General features: G+C 39.0%; 1 protein-coding gene across 4 annotated transcripts in view; it reads left to right on the forward strand.

Annotated features, from left to right (window-relative positions):
- The window catches only part of GALNT1 (polypeptide N-acetylgalactosaminyltransferase 1), a 135,047-nt gene that overhangs the window by 55,580 nt on the left and 62,499 nt on the right, over positions 1-16,968 (forward strand). For all 4 annotated transcript variants that reach the window (XM_037154457.2, XM_037154456.2, XM_053664181.1 and 1 more), the window contains one exon: positions 11,497-11,738. In XM_037154457.2, coding sequence (XP_037010352.2) covers positions 11,600-11,738 — 139 coding nt within the window. In that variant the 5' untranslated portion in view covers positions 11,497-11,599. The remainder of the gene's footprint in view (positions 1-11,496; positions 11,739-16,968) is intronic.

The raw sequence follows: 16,968 nt of genomic DNA on the forward strand, positions 1-16,968 counted from the left end.
TAGGTGAATGCTAGAGAAATCTAGCATAGACTTCTAAGTCTTTCCACCACAAGAATTGCATGGACCCAGTTTCCTCTCTAGCTGGGAATGATAGAGACACATACAAGATGTCTCTCCCTATAGAAGCACATGAGTGTTTATAGGAAGTGGGTCACGTAGGCACATTTCTGCAATATGGCCAGTCCCAGTAACTGCAACTTAGAACCCAGAACAGATGCCAGGTACACATCATAAGTCTTGATGATTACATGCTGACATCCTGGTCCATCCTGACCCACTACGTCTGATATCCTTAACCAGTGACTGTGAACATGGGAGTTTAGTTCTCAGGGTTTGGCCAGGGGTCGTTGCTATGGCTCCAGGCATTCTCCCAGAGATTAGCAAGGACCGAGTAAAAGAGACCTGCTGTGTTAACTCCTTCCTCACAGTATCCTACATGAAATAGTGGTGCACTCAGTGCAGTATTTAGTGCTGATGTATTCTTTAGAATGTGATATTCTAAACTTAGAAAAATAAGTGATAGTAGAAATAGTTGACAAATTTCACTTCTCTAAGGGGGGAGTTTGTAGATTATTTTCTTTTAGGGATTTATATAATGGTGACTTTGGGATTTCCCATTTTCGTCCAAAACTGTTTGTGTTCTATCCTGGTATATGTTATGTTAAGGAACAAAACAGAAATGTGAACTTAAAACAGATCAAGATACTAGAATTAACCTTCACTTCATGAAAACCTTCCTGGTGAGGGACTTTTAAACAGAATGGAATCTCTTTTTTACAGAATTTGCAGATTTACAGACATACCAGTTTTGCAAAAAGAAAATAACCTATAGTTTAAAACTGCCTGATTTCGGGATTCGAAACCAATTTCTACCACTTTCTTTTTTTGCCATGTGAAACCTGCTTTATGTCAGACAAAAAAGAAAGATGATGTATATGGGGAAAGTTCCATGCTTGAAAATGAGAAGCTTGGCATTAATACAGTTAAATAGGTTTCATATTGCAGAACTTCATAGAAGCTTCACCGCGATGATAGACAGTATGAATCTTCCAGGGCAAGGAGAGCGTACAGCACCCCCCTGACTTACTTCAGCACAGACTCTCTTCAGCGAGCACACCCAGGTTTGAGTCCTGCAGTGAACTCAAACCTGGTTCTTAAGACGGAGGGACAAGGGGAAGCCATCAAGGGTTTTAGGTAGAGGGGAGACAGAAAACAACCATAGAAAGAAATTACTCTACAGAAAACCTTGCACAGAGTTTTGTATCTTACAGTGCCTTCTGATAAAACCTATTTAGAAACTTCCCTATCTGGATGTCTTCTTCCTGCCAAGTTTCCTGAATTGATATTTCTCTCATAATGTGAATGGCGTGTCTCAGACTGGTGATTAATGGTGTGATAAGAGCTTCCGTTGTGTGGATCATTGGCTTTATGCTTGTGCCACGCACAGTATCTGACTTGGTATCAAGTACACAGTTGGCCAGGACTCAGTACGTAATCCAGAGAGACCGGAATTAGTCGTGACTCCAAAGTACTGAAACTTTTTTTAAGGAACATAATATAGTAGACATAAGAAGTTATTTTGTAAACGATGTTGTTTTGAAAAACATTTTTTGAACTTAACTATTAAGATTGAGTTTAATTCTTTCATTATTACCAGCTCTTCAAAAACGATCCTTCTGATTTTTTAAATTTATATTCTCAGAATAGAAGAATTGGCCACCATTGTCATAGTAGACAGTTTCAACTACTAATTTCTTTTGCAATGGTCACTTTTAAATGGTCATTATTGCTAAGGAAGGCAAGTAGGTTAAGAGTAGCCAAGGCCTTCCTCAAGAAGTAGAGAAAGGTGAAAAGGCTTGCTTTACCTTATATCAAGAATTACTGTAAAGCTCTAATAGTTGACCTCAATGTGGTGTGGAGATAGATAGACCTGTGGAACTAAATACAGAATCCTGGAAACCCCATCTGTGACGAAGCTGGCATTGCATGCCATCAGAGAAAGGATGAACTATCCGTAAATAGTACTGCAACAGTGGTTATCCACATAGGAGAAAATGATGTTGAATCTCCACTTAAAGCTGAAGTGTAAAACTTTAAAATAGTTCCTAGATAGAGAAGAATCTAAGGCTTAGAAAATGTGAACCATAAAGGACAGATCTTGTTAGGAAGAGAAGCTTTAAATTGGGAAAAGATAGGTATACAAGATTATAATCCAGATTGTAGAGAAAGCTTTTCAAACTAATAGGGAAAAGACAAAACAACTCACCCAATAGAAAAGTGAACTAGACTTAAATAGGCAGAATAAATAGAATGGCCAGTAAGGTCAGAGATGGTGGGGAAGTGAAAATTAAAGTGCATTAAGCAGGGCTGGAGTGTAGAGGGATAGAGAAGTTTGACATCATTAAGTGTTGCCACGGACATAACACATCCAGAGCTCTCATTTTGCCTTTTGTTTTACTTCAACCACCTGGGAAAACAAACTGGTCATAATTAGTCACGTTTAAAATATGCATACACTGTGACCTAATACCCCTAAGGATATACTCTAAATCAGGGCTCATAGCTAAGGTTTTTTAAATTTTTAAATGGTTAAAAAATTAGAGTAATATTTTATAATTTGTGATATAAAAATTATGTGACAATCAAATTTCAGAGCCTATAAAGTTCTATTGAAATACTGTTACATTAACTTGTTCACACATCATTTACACTGCTTACGTGGTACCAGAGTTCAGTGGTTGCAACAGAGATGCCCCACAGAGCCTAAAATATTTACCATCTGACCTTTCCCAGAAGAAATTTACCGTCCTCTGACATAAATAAATATACAGTTATACCTCGGTACTCATCGGCTTCAGAACTTGTCAAGCCCTCTACTCCATTGCATTTTGACAAGGAAAAAATGTTTCAGCACTCTGTGCTTGCTCGGAACTTACGGCACTTGCTAGAACTTGTGTGAGTCGGTTTTGGTGTTCATCAGTTTCGGCACTCATCTCGAGTTCCAGGACAAATTAATGATGAGTACCGAGGTACCACTGTCTTTGCGTGTGTACCAGGAAACATGTTCAGGAATATTCACAGCAGTACTGCTTGTGATAACAGAAGCCTATAATGAACCAAATACCCATTAAGAGTAGAACGGATAAACAGTTGGTATGCTTAGCCAGTAGAATAGTATTCGGTAGTGAAAACGAATTAACTACAACTATATGAAACCTATGGGTGGATCTCAGGAACACAGTGTTAGGGGAAAATAGCAAGTGCCAGATTTTTGTATTTATAAGCACTTCAGAAACAAATGTAAACAAGGTGTTGTTAAGGATACCAGTGAGGTAAAACCATCAGGAAAACGTAGAGTAAGTTCTAGAATAGAGGTTGCCATTGGAGAGCTGGGGAAGAAATGGATTGGGGAGGGAACATGAAAGGTAATGTTCTTTATTCTTCACTGGGTGGTAGATATGTGTTGTGTTGCGATCCTTTTTTTTTTTTTAAGGATTTTATTTATTTTTAGAGAGGGGAAGGGAGGAGAGAGAGAGGGAAAGAAACATCAGTGTCTGGTTGCCTCTCATGTGCCCCCCCTACTGAGTACCTGGCCCACAAGCAGGCATGTTCCCTGAAAGGGAATCGAACCAGTGGTTCACAGAACAGCACTCAATCTACTGAGCCACACCAGTCAGGGCTGGTCCTTTATTTCTGTGGTGAGTTTTATACATATGATATTTGATATGTTTTATAGTTTACGGCATAAAAGGCATCTTTTCAAGTAATGTAGTCTGTCTTATTATGTATAATTGCTTATGACTAGTAGAGGGGAGTCTCATCAGTGGACCGGAACCTGTGTAATTTACCTGCAACACAGGCAGCAAACACAAAGCCCAAGGGCTGAATCCCACCCTCCACCTTGTTTTATCCAGCCCGGCACCTTATTTCTGCCTGGTGACAGCACTGAGCTCCTTGCCCCTAGTTAAGGAGTGGTTACATTTATACAGATCTAAAATTATATTCCACTCTTTGAAGGCCACTGTGAGGCTGATGTGGCCCCTGGTGAAAATGAGTTTGACAGCCATGACCTACAAGTTCCACTTCCCACCGCTGCTGCCCCAGGCATTCTGGTCGTCTCAGGAACCCACTAAAACTCTCTTATGCAGAAAAGGGGATTAATAGGAGGATTCCTGAGTGCTCACAAAAACCAAGAAAGAGTCAGTGATTTGGTCACCATCAGGACCCTCTCTCTGCCTCTTGTTCTGTATGTCTCTGCTTGTCCTCATTCTCTTGGACTTAAGGTGGGCTTTGTGTGTCGGGCAGTGTTGAACTGCAGTCCTAGATGCACAGGCCTCCAGCTCTGTGACTCAAGAAACCACAGGATAAGGCCCTGTGGTTGTCCTGGCTGGGCCATCTGACTGCTGTGGCTGGGGGGCTGAGTCTCTTACCAGAAAAGCCCTTTGGGGAAGGCAGGGAGAGCAAAAGTCCGCATCATGAGGCAGGAAGCCACCTTAGTTTGTATCCATTTTCTGTCTTTTCTTTAAATGTGTAAAACACTATGTGGCATTTTCACATAGTTTTATGAATATCAAGGCTATTCTGAAGTGAACTTTAAGACATTTGATACTACCTAAGACATGATGCTCAGTGGTTGGGGTAGGAAGAGGGTTAGAAAGGTCTGTTGAGCATATTACTTTAAAAAAAATCAAAATATAGCATCACCATGAAGATCTCCCTCCTCCACTAACCGTTTATGATCACACCCATCCTTTTTCTTCCTGATAAGTACATGTAAGACAATAAATGAGGCAAAGTAGATATTACAGATTTGCATTTCTACGATCTATTCTGAATGAAAGAACACTTAACCCATTGGTAGTAGGAGTGTTTAACTAGTAGGGTTTATAGATGATTTTGCATCTTCTGTGCTTGCCAGGTTCTTTGCACTGAGCATATATAATTGTACTTTATAACTAGAAAAATATATAAACCTTTTAAAGGTATTGCTAGAAATTAAGTCAGCTTATTACTTTAGAAAGCGGCACTCCACTTAGGATACCGAACATTGAATGCTCTGCATTGAAATATTTGTGCCAATAAATTTTATAGGAGTCAATACCATTAGTATCCCAAATGATAAGACTGTCCCGCTGACACCTGAACTGAGGGTAACACTTGAGAAATAGAGTTAGAGAAGATCCACATTTATATGGAATGTGAACATCATTTCGTGTGGGGGTTTTGCATTGGTTTTTATTAAATTTTTGTCATTAACTCGGGTAAAATAAGAATATACAAATACCTGAAAATTGGGTTTTGCTAGTGAATGAATCTTCTCAGTGCTAAAAATAATCACTTGACGCAAAGGCAGTGGCAGAAACGTTGGCCTAAATACTTTATAGGAAGTGGAGACTATAATATTGAAACTTAAGGTATGGTGGCCATTCTTACCATAGCCACTAGGTAATGGGCCCAAAATAGTTGCTACTTTGTTTTAACAACTGTGGCTTCAGTTCTGTTCGGTTTACAGATTTACTTTTGGTATTGGTATGAGGTGAAATCTAACTGTGTTTTACCATGTGGAAAGGCATTTATTTGTCCCTGTATCAGTTTGCAACTCTGACTTCTTGTAGTGCCTGTCCAGCCTCCCACACAAGTGTGGGTTTGCTTCTGAGTGCCACAGGGCTTTAGGTGCTTCTGCTTTAAAATAAAACCATTTCCCAAAGCCTCGTTTGTGTGTAGGTTAGAATTATATTAATTTATAGTTTTACCTCAATAGAAAAAGTTGTATCAAATTTATATATTAATTTGGGGAAGAAGCTGATTTGTTTCCCAAAACATGGTATATCTGTCTATCCATGTTGTATCAGATAGAAGTTGGGTAAAACAAGATGCTGCTTGTTTGGGACTTGTGAACCTTTGAGAGATTTTAGCAAAGTGTGAGTATGAGGCAAGACAGGCCATTTGTTTGGGTATTCGACCGGAAATGGCTTGGGTGGGCCTGGAAGTTCAGTGGGGTGGGGTATCAGGGAATCACAGGGCAGGGTGGACAGTGTTAACCAGGTTGATGGAGACTCAGATATGGCACCTGTCTGTCTGAGGGGTGGGCTCAGCAAAGGATCAAAGGCTTCTGACACTTGGCTATTGTTGGAAGCAACATAGGTAGGTGCCCATCAGTAAATGAATGGATCCAAAAACTATGGTACATTTATACAATGAAATTCTAAGCAGCAGAAAGAAAGAAGGAGCTCCAACCCTTTGCAAGAGCATGGATGGAACTGGAAAGCATTATGCTGAGTGAAATAAGCCAGGCGGTGAAAGACAAATACCATATGATCTCACCTTTAACAGGAATCTAAACAACAAAACAAATAAGCAAGCAAAATATGACCAAAGACATTGAAATACAGAACAGGATGACAGTGACCAGAGGGGAGAGAGGAGGGAATTTCAGGGGAAAAGCGGAAGGGTTTACAGGAACCAAGTACAAAGGACACATGGACAAAAACTAAGGGTGGTAGAAATGGGAGGGAGGTGGGGAGCACTGGGGGGTGGGCTGGGATGGGAGTGAAAAACAGAAAACTGTACTTGAACAACAATTAAAATAAATTAAAAAAATTTTTTAAAGGATCAAAGGCTTCTAAGAGAAAGCTGCCCCTCTAGCCCGTACTCAGAATCAAATAATTTAGTTCCTCCTCATATGTTCCTGGCATCTTTCAAGCTGCTACCCCAGCTCTGGGGCTCAAAGTGAGTGCATTTAAGTCCATGCATGGGCCCTTTAAGAGGAATGCCTGGGACTCCAAAAGTCGCCCTCCTCGCTCAACTGTAACCCACACTGGTTTTCACAGCCAGAAGTCACGGGAACTTCTCTTTCTGGGACTGGAACCCTGGGCCTGGGAGCACTGATGTTGGACTAGGACCCCTTGCTCCTCAGTGTGGAGCCTTGCAGCCAAGATACACCTGATTTTTATTTTCTGCACTATGTCCTATGGGCATAGGACCCATTTGTTTCGTGTCTCCACCCCTCCTACCAGTCATGTATAATTGGTCACTCCGTGGCTGCTGCTGCCTTGTATCCTTAGTTATAGACTTCTGTTCACCAAGATTTCAGTCGTTCTTGAATGATGGTTCTGTAGTTCAGTTGTAATTTTGATGTGGTTGTGGGATGAGAGTACCGTGTGTACCCATCTGCCCTCTGGGCTGGAAGGTGGAAAGTGTGGACCCTCCAGAGTGCTGTGTTCTTAGGAGAGTGGAGGTGAGCTCCTTGATGTACCCTAGAGTCTTTTTTAATGGTGAGCTGAGACCCTTCTTGTTAGGGCTTGCAATTTATGGAGAGCCTTGGCTAGAAGTATGAAGGGTAGGAGAAAATCATCATTCAGCCCTAGAAAAATCTTTGGAAAAACTTGGCATATCACATGTAAGTAGGGTCAGAAGTTTGCTGATTTAATTAATCACTGTATTTTGACATTAATTCTGACTTTTATAACTTAAATTAACAGTTAAATGCATTTCAAATGGACGCTTTTAATCTATTGTGGTTGTGACAAAACAAAACTTTTAGTGACTTCCAAGATAAATTAGAGAATGTGTCATTTGAGAAAATATACAGTTTTTCCCACCCCCATATTTATCTGTTTTTTAGTATATTGAGGTTGAATTTGTATACTGTAAAATTCAGCTTTTTAGGTATAGTTTTCCATGTTTGGACAAATGGACATAGTCATACCACCACAAACAAGATGTGGAATGTTTTCACCATCACAAATTCCTTCATGCCTCTGTGTACAATCCTCTACTTTCTTCCCAGCCCCAGGTAACTACTGATCTGATTGGCATTTGCATGGCTTTGCCTTTTCCAGGATGTCACACGAATGGAATCATACAATGTGGTATGCAGCCCTTTGTGACTGAGTACTTTCACTTGTGAGATTCATCTATAGTATTGCATGCCAATCAAGAGTTTGTTCTTTTTAATTGCTGGTTTGCTGGGGAGTAGTTCACTGTGCAGACACACCACAGTTTGTTCATTCAGGTGATGGGCATTTGGAATATTTCCACATATTAAAGATTATGATTAAGCTGCTATAAAGAGTTGTGCGGGTCTTTGTGTAGACACGTATCTTTCTTTTCAATAAAAGCTAAGAACAGGATTGCTGATGTCTCAGGGCAGAAACTGCAGACTGGTTTCCAGGGTGGCCGTACCACTTTGCATTCGCTCTGCGATGTGTTGGAGTTCCTGATGCTCCGGTTCCTTGTCGGCACCTGATATTTTTCTTTTTTCTGTTAGGTATTTACATCAGTGCATAGTGGTGTTTCATGATGGCTTTAATTTGCAGTTTTGAATAGTTAATGATTTTGAACATGCTGTGGCCTCATTTTGCATCGGCATTGCTCTTTCGGTTTAAACTTTTTTCCCATTTTTTGGAATTTTTTTTACTTTGAAAGTTATGTACTTTAGGTATGTCATTTATTAGACATGTACTTTGTAAATATTTTCTTTAAAACTGTTATGAATTTCTTTTATATTCATAACGGTGTCTTTTGAAGAGCAGAAGCTTTTAATTATAAAGGTTGTTGTATCAATCTTTTTACAGTTCGTTGGGTTTTTGCTATCTGAGGAATCTTTGCCTAACCCAAGGTCTCTAAAGTTTTTGCTGTCTCCTTTACTTTTTCCTGTATACCTCCTGCGTCCTCCATATCCCTCCTCTCTCAAACACCCACACCCCCACTGCATTTCACCTTCAACTTTAGAATCTTAGAAAAATTAAATAGGAGTGTGTGCAGAGTATAAAGGTTTACATTTAAATATTCTGGCCTGTAAGCATTTTTTTTAAAAAAGCACATAGCAGATTTTAGAGAAGATAAAGAAAACCTCATTTGAATCCCAAATATTGAACTGGCAATCAGTCTGTTTGCTTTGCCAATGATCATGAGGAAGCTTTCCTATGAAGTAGCTCAAAATATAAATCTGTACATACATATCTAGCTTCTCTGGAGAGAGCTGTTGCTCCTCGACACTGTGCACTCCGATTTTGAGTCTCCCTTTACCACAGTTACCATGGTTATCAGTAGTTGATCATCGTGCATGACACAATATCAGATGTTGAGTAAGTTTGATTTTGAAGCAAAAGTATGATAGCATCGCTGCTGTCACTGTGCAGTCAGGGAATATAGGTTTGATGAAGAGGAGTAGAGGCAAGAGACCAAAGTGCCCAGAGAGATGAGCATAAATAATACTTTAGATTTTAAGTATCCCTTAGTATTTCTTGTTTAATCCTCACCAGAGGCCATGCTCATTGATTTCAGAGAGATAGAGAAAGAGAGAAACATTGATGTGAGAAAGAAACAGCAGTCAGTGGCCTCTGACCTGAAGCGGAAATCGAGTCGGCACCCTTTCTGCCGCACGATGACACTCCAACCACCTGAGCAACCGGCCAGGGCTCCCTTGGTATTTTGGGGGGTGTTTTCCACATTGCTGTGTACCAACCTTGGGACATCTTTTTATGTGTGCGGTTAGCAGTCAATTTACAAAGTGATCCCACTGATACTTCAAGTACCTACCTGGCACCACATTAAGTTATTACAATATTATTGACGATAGTCTATGCTATAGTTTATACATCCCGTGACTGTTGTGTAACCACCAATTGTATTGAATCCTTTCACCCTTATCACCCAACCTCTGAACCCCCCTCCCTTCTGGCAACCATCAGTTTGGTTTTTGTATCTATGAGTCTGTTTCTGTTTTGTTTGTTCATTTCTTTTATTCTTTAGATTCTGTATTTAAGTGAAATCATGTTATTTGTCTTTATCTGATTTATTTCACTTAGCACAATACCCTCTGGGTCCATTCATAGTGTGACAAATGGTAACATTTCATTTTTTATGGCTGAGTTGTATTCCATTGTATATATGTACCACAACCTTTTTACCCACTTATCTGTCGATGGGCAGTTGGGTTGCTTTCATGTCTTGGCTCTTCAAAATAACACTGCGGTGAATGTAGGGGTGCATACCTCTTTTCGATTTAGTGGCCTGGGTTTCTCCGAATATGTACCCAGAAGTGGAAGTACTGGGTCATAAAGCAGCTATGTTTTTAATTTTTTGAGGAACCACCATACTATTTCCCATAGTGGCAGTGCCAGTTTGCAGTCCCACCAACAGTGCATGAGAGTTCCCATTTCTCCACTTTGACTTTTTGTAGATAAATTCTCTGGCCTGTCCTGAATTGTTCAGGTAAACACATCAGTGCTGCCTGCCATGGAACTTGCTACATAAAGTTGCCCTTGTAAGGGGCTGCAGCATTGAACGTCAGCAAGGTCCTTCCAAGCACATGATCGTGTGGCTTCCATGTTGGTCATGTGTGCAGAGCGTGTGTTTCCTCTGTCCGCCTCCTCTGAATGCTCACTTCATCTGAATGTGCTTGGCCGGTCTCCTCCTAATCAGCAGTGACACGGGCCTTTGAGCCTTGCGCTCAGCTGCTCAGTGGTTGAGTCAGTGAGGACTCCCAGATGGCCTCAGAGTTTCCCAGGATAAACTCCTGTGCCAGAAATGTTTCTAGTCAAACTATCCCAAATGACTTTGCAAATTTGGTGATAGTTCCTCGAGTCATTTTCTTATTATTTTAATAGATGGGGGTGTGGGATGTGGGTGGGAAATAGAAACTAAAGATCAGGGAAGTCTATAAAATTACTGTCAGAGCCAACACTGGGTCTCAGATCTTAATGATACTCTTTTTATTTTTAGTGTAATTTCCATGAGTCTGTTTCTGAGTGGCTGGTGACTAGCATTTTTGAAATGGGATTCAGTGAGACACAGGGACAAGAATTAGCCCAATAAACTGCTATAATACCTGTGCCTAAGAGAACAGATACTAATCTTTGGGCTTTGGGCCCTGGCTGGTGTGGTCACTGGTTGGATTCCCAGTTTAGGGCACATGCCTGGTTGTGGGCCAGGTCCATGGTAGGAGACAACCACACAGTGATGTTTCTCTCCCTCTCTTTCTCCTTTCCCCTCTCTAGAAATAAGTAAATCTTTTTAAAAGATCTTTGGGCCTTGGGAATTGAATGTAGATAAATCGAAGGGACTGGGAATCACTGGTTTCTTAAACTCCTGTGGCAGTATTTGGCTTAGCTCTGCCTTAGCATTTACTGCAGTAATTGACTAGAAGACAGTTAAGTCTCTTGTGTTTGATGGATAGGAGATAGTAGCTTGCTGTTTTAATTTGCATTTTCCTAATTACAGTGAGTGGAGCACTTTTCTACATGTTTACTGGCTAGTGAGGTTAATTTTCTGCCAAGTGCCTTTACTTATTTTCCTGTCGGGTTGTTATATATTGATTTGTAGGAGTTATTTGTATATTCTTGATATTATTAATTTTTATGTATTTTACAAATATTTTTCTAAGTCTGATTTATAAACATATTCTCCATAGTAAAATTTCATAGGCATATTATTCTTACGATTTTCTATATTCTGAATTTTTAATTAATGTTATTTTTTTTCTCTCTATAGGTTATGAATGTGATTTCTGATGAAACTGGATTGGAAATATTTTCATGATCTTTGTATATTTATATATATATATTTTAAAATTTTGCATTTGACTTAAAGTGCCATGAGAAAATTTGCATATTGCAAGGTGGTCCTAGCCACCTCCTTGATTTGGGTACTCTTGGACATGTTCCTGCTGCTCTACTTCAGTGAGTGCAACAAATGTGATGAAAAAAAGGAGCGAGGACTTCCTGCTGGGGATGGTGAGTGACACTTTATTGTGAAACCATCCATTTGATAAGTATTTCACTGGGTTTTTTCATTGTTGCTGTTGTTAACTAATTCGAATAGTGTAAAATTTTAACATTTCTAAGTTAATGCTAATCCCTGTTTTCCTATATATGATGATCACATTTCCAAAAATTCTCTAGTGGGTTCTTCCACACGGTTAAAATTATTAAAGTATTATGTATAGAATTGCTAAATTCAATTTTCGTGTTCAATGTTCAATGTAGTTAATTTTCTGGAATTTATATTATATTACCAAATAATATATCTCATAATTGGAACTATCAAAATTGTACAGATTGGTCCAACGCCATAATGCCGAATGGAGCATTAAAATTATATTATCATGTATCAAAAGATAAGGGGAGAAGTCATGGATAGATGTGGCCTGGGGAATTTTCTTGGTGAAAGGAGGAATAATAATGCTGTGCATAGCTCCAGGTAACACTTTTAGGGAGGGCTTTTAAGAAAAAAAGGCTATAGAATAAGGGCTGCCATGAGAACACTACAGTACCTGCTGTGGGAGAGACAGGAAACAAACATGAAGGGTCTAGGCAAGATGTGCTGACGTTTTTGGCAGAGGACACTAGAAAAACTCAGTTTAAATTCCTTGTGTTTAGCAAACAAATGCTGCCTTTATTTATTTTTTAAATAATGAAAATGACTTTGCATTGTGAGTCAGTAATTCAGCTATTCTTAGCTCTGAACCTTGATTAGTTACAGAATATCTGGCTCTACAGTAATTCTATTTTTAGGAATTTTGTATAAATGATTACTGTTTTAACATAGATTTTATTTGAGCAGCCACGTTTAAATATCTCTAAAATTTATAATCCAAAATTATTTATTTGTGTTGGTAAGTGTGCTTGCTCACTGTAATATTTATGGATGGAACTGTCTGACCAGTTCTGTTTATTTCATTTTGGAGCACTTGCCTAAAAACAGGATCAGTTACTAGCACTGGACTCCAGTCCTAAGCTAATCCCTAACTTTTAAATTTCACTTTCCCCATACGTTTTAATAAAATACATTTTTATTCAAAGTCATCCTGTTTGTTGACTTCCCTGGTTTACTTTGTGGTCCTGTTGTTTAGTGACTTCATTGAATAATAAAGTGCTGCTTCCTGAACTGGAACTCCCCGTCTACATTTAAATTAAAGGGCAGGTATTATCATTCACCAGTAAAAAACTAGGATATTTTTTCCCTAAGAGAACAGATTAACTTTCCCTTCACCTCACCTTAATTCGCTGTTATTTACAGTGGGAGTTCATGGTGTTCTAGCTTACGTTCGAAAGCATGGAAGTAAGAAAGAATGGGACCTTCAGTCCACAAAGATCCACTTGGTAAATGTTTTAAAACTGATTTTTGCAGGGCATGTAATAGGGGCTAATAATAGACCCCTATTCAACAGTAACAACAAAAATACAAAATTTCTCCCTTTGGGGAACTTGCAGTCCAATAGGAGAGAAAGAATAGTAGTGAAATACTGACATAAATAGCATAGCAGAGATTTGCAGAGAAGCAGAAAGGAAGGAATGCCTTGGGGCATCTGGTGCAGAACGGAAATTTGTTGAAGCTGACTAGTATCAGGTTGAACAGATGTTCATTAGGTTTGATGGGAAAGCAGAACACCTTCCAAGCAAAGGAAGGAAGCATGTGCAAGATCAGCAAGTGTGAGAACGGAGTTGATGGATAGGAGAATGTGAGGGAGGTGCAGATGAGCTTGGAGGGTTAGCAGGCCAAACCACAAAAGGTCTTTATGGCATGCTGAGGGTTTTAGACTTTTATCTGTAGGCCTTGGAATGCCATTGAAGAATCTTAAACAAGGGAGTAAGTAACCCGGTGGGATTTGGACTTTCAGAATAAGTTTGGTGGTCATGTGACTGATGTACTGGAAGAGAATGAGACAGCAGAGGTCGATTGTGAGGTAGTTGTGAAAATTTGGAGAAGTTCTTGGCACCTGCACTGAAACAATACTAGAGGTAGAAAGGAAATAAAACATATGAAAAGTATGTAAATAGTGGTGTTTACAAATGTAGTGAGCCATTGAGTATAGGTCCCAGATGACTCTTCAGTCTTCCTGTTTGGATGACTTCATATGAGGCGGGGACCCCAGAGGTTCAGCAGCTTTGATGGCAAGGTGGCTGGATGTGTTGGGTTTGGGATATTTCACTCTGAGGTGCTGGCAGCGATGTTCTGTGACCAAAGGGGTGTTGAGGGTAGGCACATAGGTAATAGTGGGTTAAGTCTTATCTGTTCGTGTGATCGCACTGGGAGCATATGCAGAGTTAGAAGAGACTGACCCAGTTTTGGAGACCCTCAGGGAAAGAAGAGTGGCCTCTTAGGAGCTCAGAGGTAGAAGGAGAAGCCAGAGTGAGTACGGTCAAGGAAACCCAGGAGTGGTGTTTGTTCAGAGATTGTACCCGAAACAAAGACCAGGTGTTTCTGATGTTTGGAGCAGGGTAGCTTCTGACCTTGGGAAGTGCCAGTTCAGTACCAGCAGATTTGAGGTGCCAGTGAGGAGTGGTGATGTGTAGCTTATTCCTTTAGGAAGCTTTGACAGGAAGAGAAAGGGATAGTAAATAGTTAAAAGAAAGGAATGGAGCCAGGGTTGGTTCTCTGTGTATGTATGTATTTTTTTTTAATATAAGTTTAAAGAGATTTAAAATATAAGGAAAAAAGTAACACTTGAAAGAGCAAATATCCAGCAGATGAGACTGTGGTATCAAAATCATAAAAAGAGGATTATCCTGAAACAGGGTTCTAAGGTTAGTACAGATTGAAAACTAGTAGTGTAAGGAGTATCAAAGAAAAGGGGTAGTTTTTATACAAAGTGCAAAGTAAAGGAGGGATCGTCTGGAAGTAATAAAGGGGAGCCGTAAGATAGCATCATTACCTCTGAGGAAAGAAGAATGAACAGTTTTCACAGAAAAGGTGATTAGAGTTAAGTCTCGAGTGTAGATAAGGAGATAGGACATAAAGAAGCTTTGTAATAGCCTGGGGGTGTCAGGATGCTTATAGAACAGACCAGAAGGATGTCTATAGTGAGAAGATGAGAGAAGGGCTAAGCAAACAGCTAAGCAAGAAAGGGTTTGAGAGACTAGCAGTTCCAGATGGGGCCTTAGAGCATGCTTGCAGCTTGTGACTTAGCCTTGAGGGATTGACAGGAAAAAGGGGGGAAATGACTTGGGATAGGGGGACAGTTGGTGCTAAGGAAAAACAGGCTGAAAAGTCTGCTCTTCTGTGAGGTTTCAGTGCAGTGGAGGCTGAGGGGTCCCCAGTAACTTCAGGGCACTGAAATTATTAAGGATCTCAACAGATGAGGTTGCGGAGGTACCTCCGAAGGGATCTTTCACTGAAGGTGTTGGGAGAGAGTGGCTAGGTAATGGCAATAAGGATTTGAACCTTAGTGGAATTAGCAAGTACACTCAGTGACCTAGAAGTACAATACATAAGGTCTCCAGGATCTTCATTTTCTATGGCATTTGAAAAACCAAACCAAAACAAAAAAACAATGAGCAGATATAACACCCCATAGTAATTATTTCAGTATCATAAGGATCTCATTTCTGAACATTCTTTGAACTGTTTTACAGTGCCAATTTGGTGAAATTTACCATAGTATGTTCTGGACATTGTGAATAAAGGTGTTCTACTTTAAAGTATTGGGTTGACTAAAAAGTCTGTATGGTTTTGTGGGGTTTTTTTTCCATAAAATAAAGGACACGTTTTTTTTCCATTTCCACCAATAATTTTATTGATTTGGATATTTTTAGTATGTCGGCTATCTCCTGCTTGATATAACATTGATTGTTCTCAATTAATGTCTCAATTTGATCACCATCAACTTTAACTGGTCCACCTGACCATGGAGCATCATCCAGTGAGGAATCTCCAGCATGAAACTTGTCAAACCACTTTTGACACATTGGATCAGTCACAGCACCCTCTCCATACACTGAACAGATCATTTTTATGTTTCGGTTGCATTTTTACCTTTCTTGAAATAATAAAGCATAATATGCCAAAAGTGTTGCATGTTTTCTTCCATCTTCAATATTAAAATGGCTACACAAAAATTTACCAACTTTGATAAAATTTTTAAGTGCATGCTGATATGACAGCTGTCATAATGAATATAACAAAATTGTTTCAACTGAAGTAGAAAACTAAGTGTTCCTGGAGCCATCTTGGGGGGGGCACAAACAAACTTTTTGGCCAACCCAGTAGAATAGACTGATTATCCTTATGATAATGCTAGAGGCCTCTTACAGTTATTAATATACTTAACAAGTTTTTAGGATTCTTACATTTACTTACTCGCCTACTTCAAGTACTACACCATATCTGTCTTTGGTGATTATAGAAGTGTTGGTTTTTGTTTTTCTGAGTCATTCTCATAATTTTATACTTGTATTTTATATCCTAGGGAATATTATACTTGATTTTCAGATTAAAATGTTGATGAATCAGATTTTTGTGTGCATATGCTAGACTTATTTCAACTGTCAAACATTAGAAAACCCTATGAGAACATAGTTTATAGAAGAAACTTAATGATTAAAAACTTAAAAATGTTCTGAAATGCTTTCAGAAACTCCTTATTACAATTTTTTTTACATCTTTAGAGCTTTGTATACCAAACACATTATGAATAAATTAAACATGAAATTGGAATGATGGTTGAAACTGACAAGGATGTTGAGGTAGCAGAAAGTTTTCAGTTTGTTATATATAATATTTTGGGTTGTTTTTAATCAGGTAATTTGCTATGTTATGTCAGATCTTACATATCTTTGTTTATAGATATTATTTTACATACCACTAAAAAAGCAGGCACATTCTAGTTACTGTTGTAAGCCACACTCTAATCAGATATTAAAATATGTATAAATAGCAAAAGAAGAAAACATTTCAGAAGAGGTGAAATATAGTGCATAACAACAGTAAAGATGATAGTTGTGTAATAAGGTAGGAAAATTCTTTGGGAGAAATGATTTTAGCCTTTTATTGGTATTTTCTTTTCTTGAAAAGAGTATTGTATAACTTCATACATTTTTGTTCTACTTCCATAAGAAAAATATATTCTTATTTAAAACAGATCATAGGTGCTATTCTGTGTAACTTAACCCTCCAGAACTGAGCCGCATGATGGTGTTTCCATTTAACTTTTCTTTAAAGAGCCATCTTATGCTCAAACAGGAC

This window comes from Artibeus jamaicensis, unplaced genomic scaffold (assembly GCF_021234435.1).
Source record: "Artibeus jamaicensis isolate MK-2021 breed Jamaican fruit bat unplaced genomic scaffold, CSHL_Jam_final contig_354, whole genome shotgun sequence".
NCBI classification, from domain to species: Eukaryota; Metazoa; Chordata; class Mammalia; order Chiroptera; family Phyllostomidae; genus Artibeus; species Artibeus jamaicensis.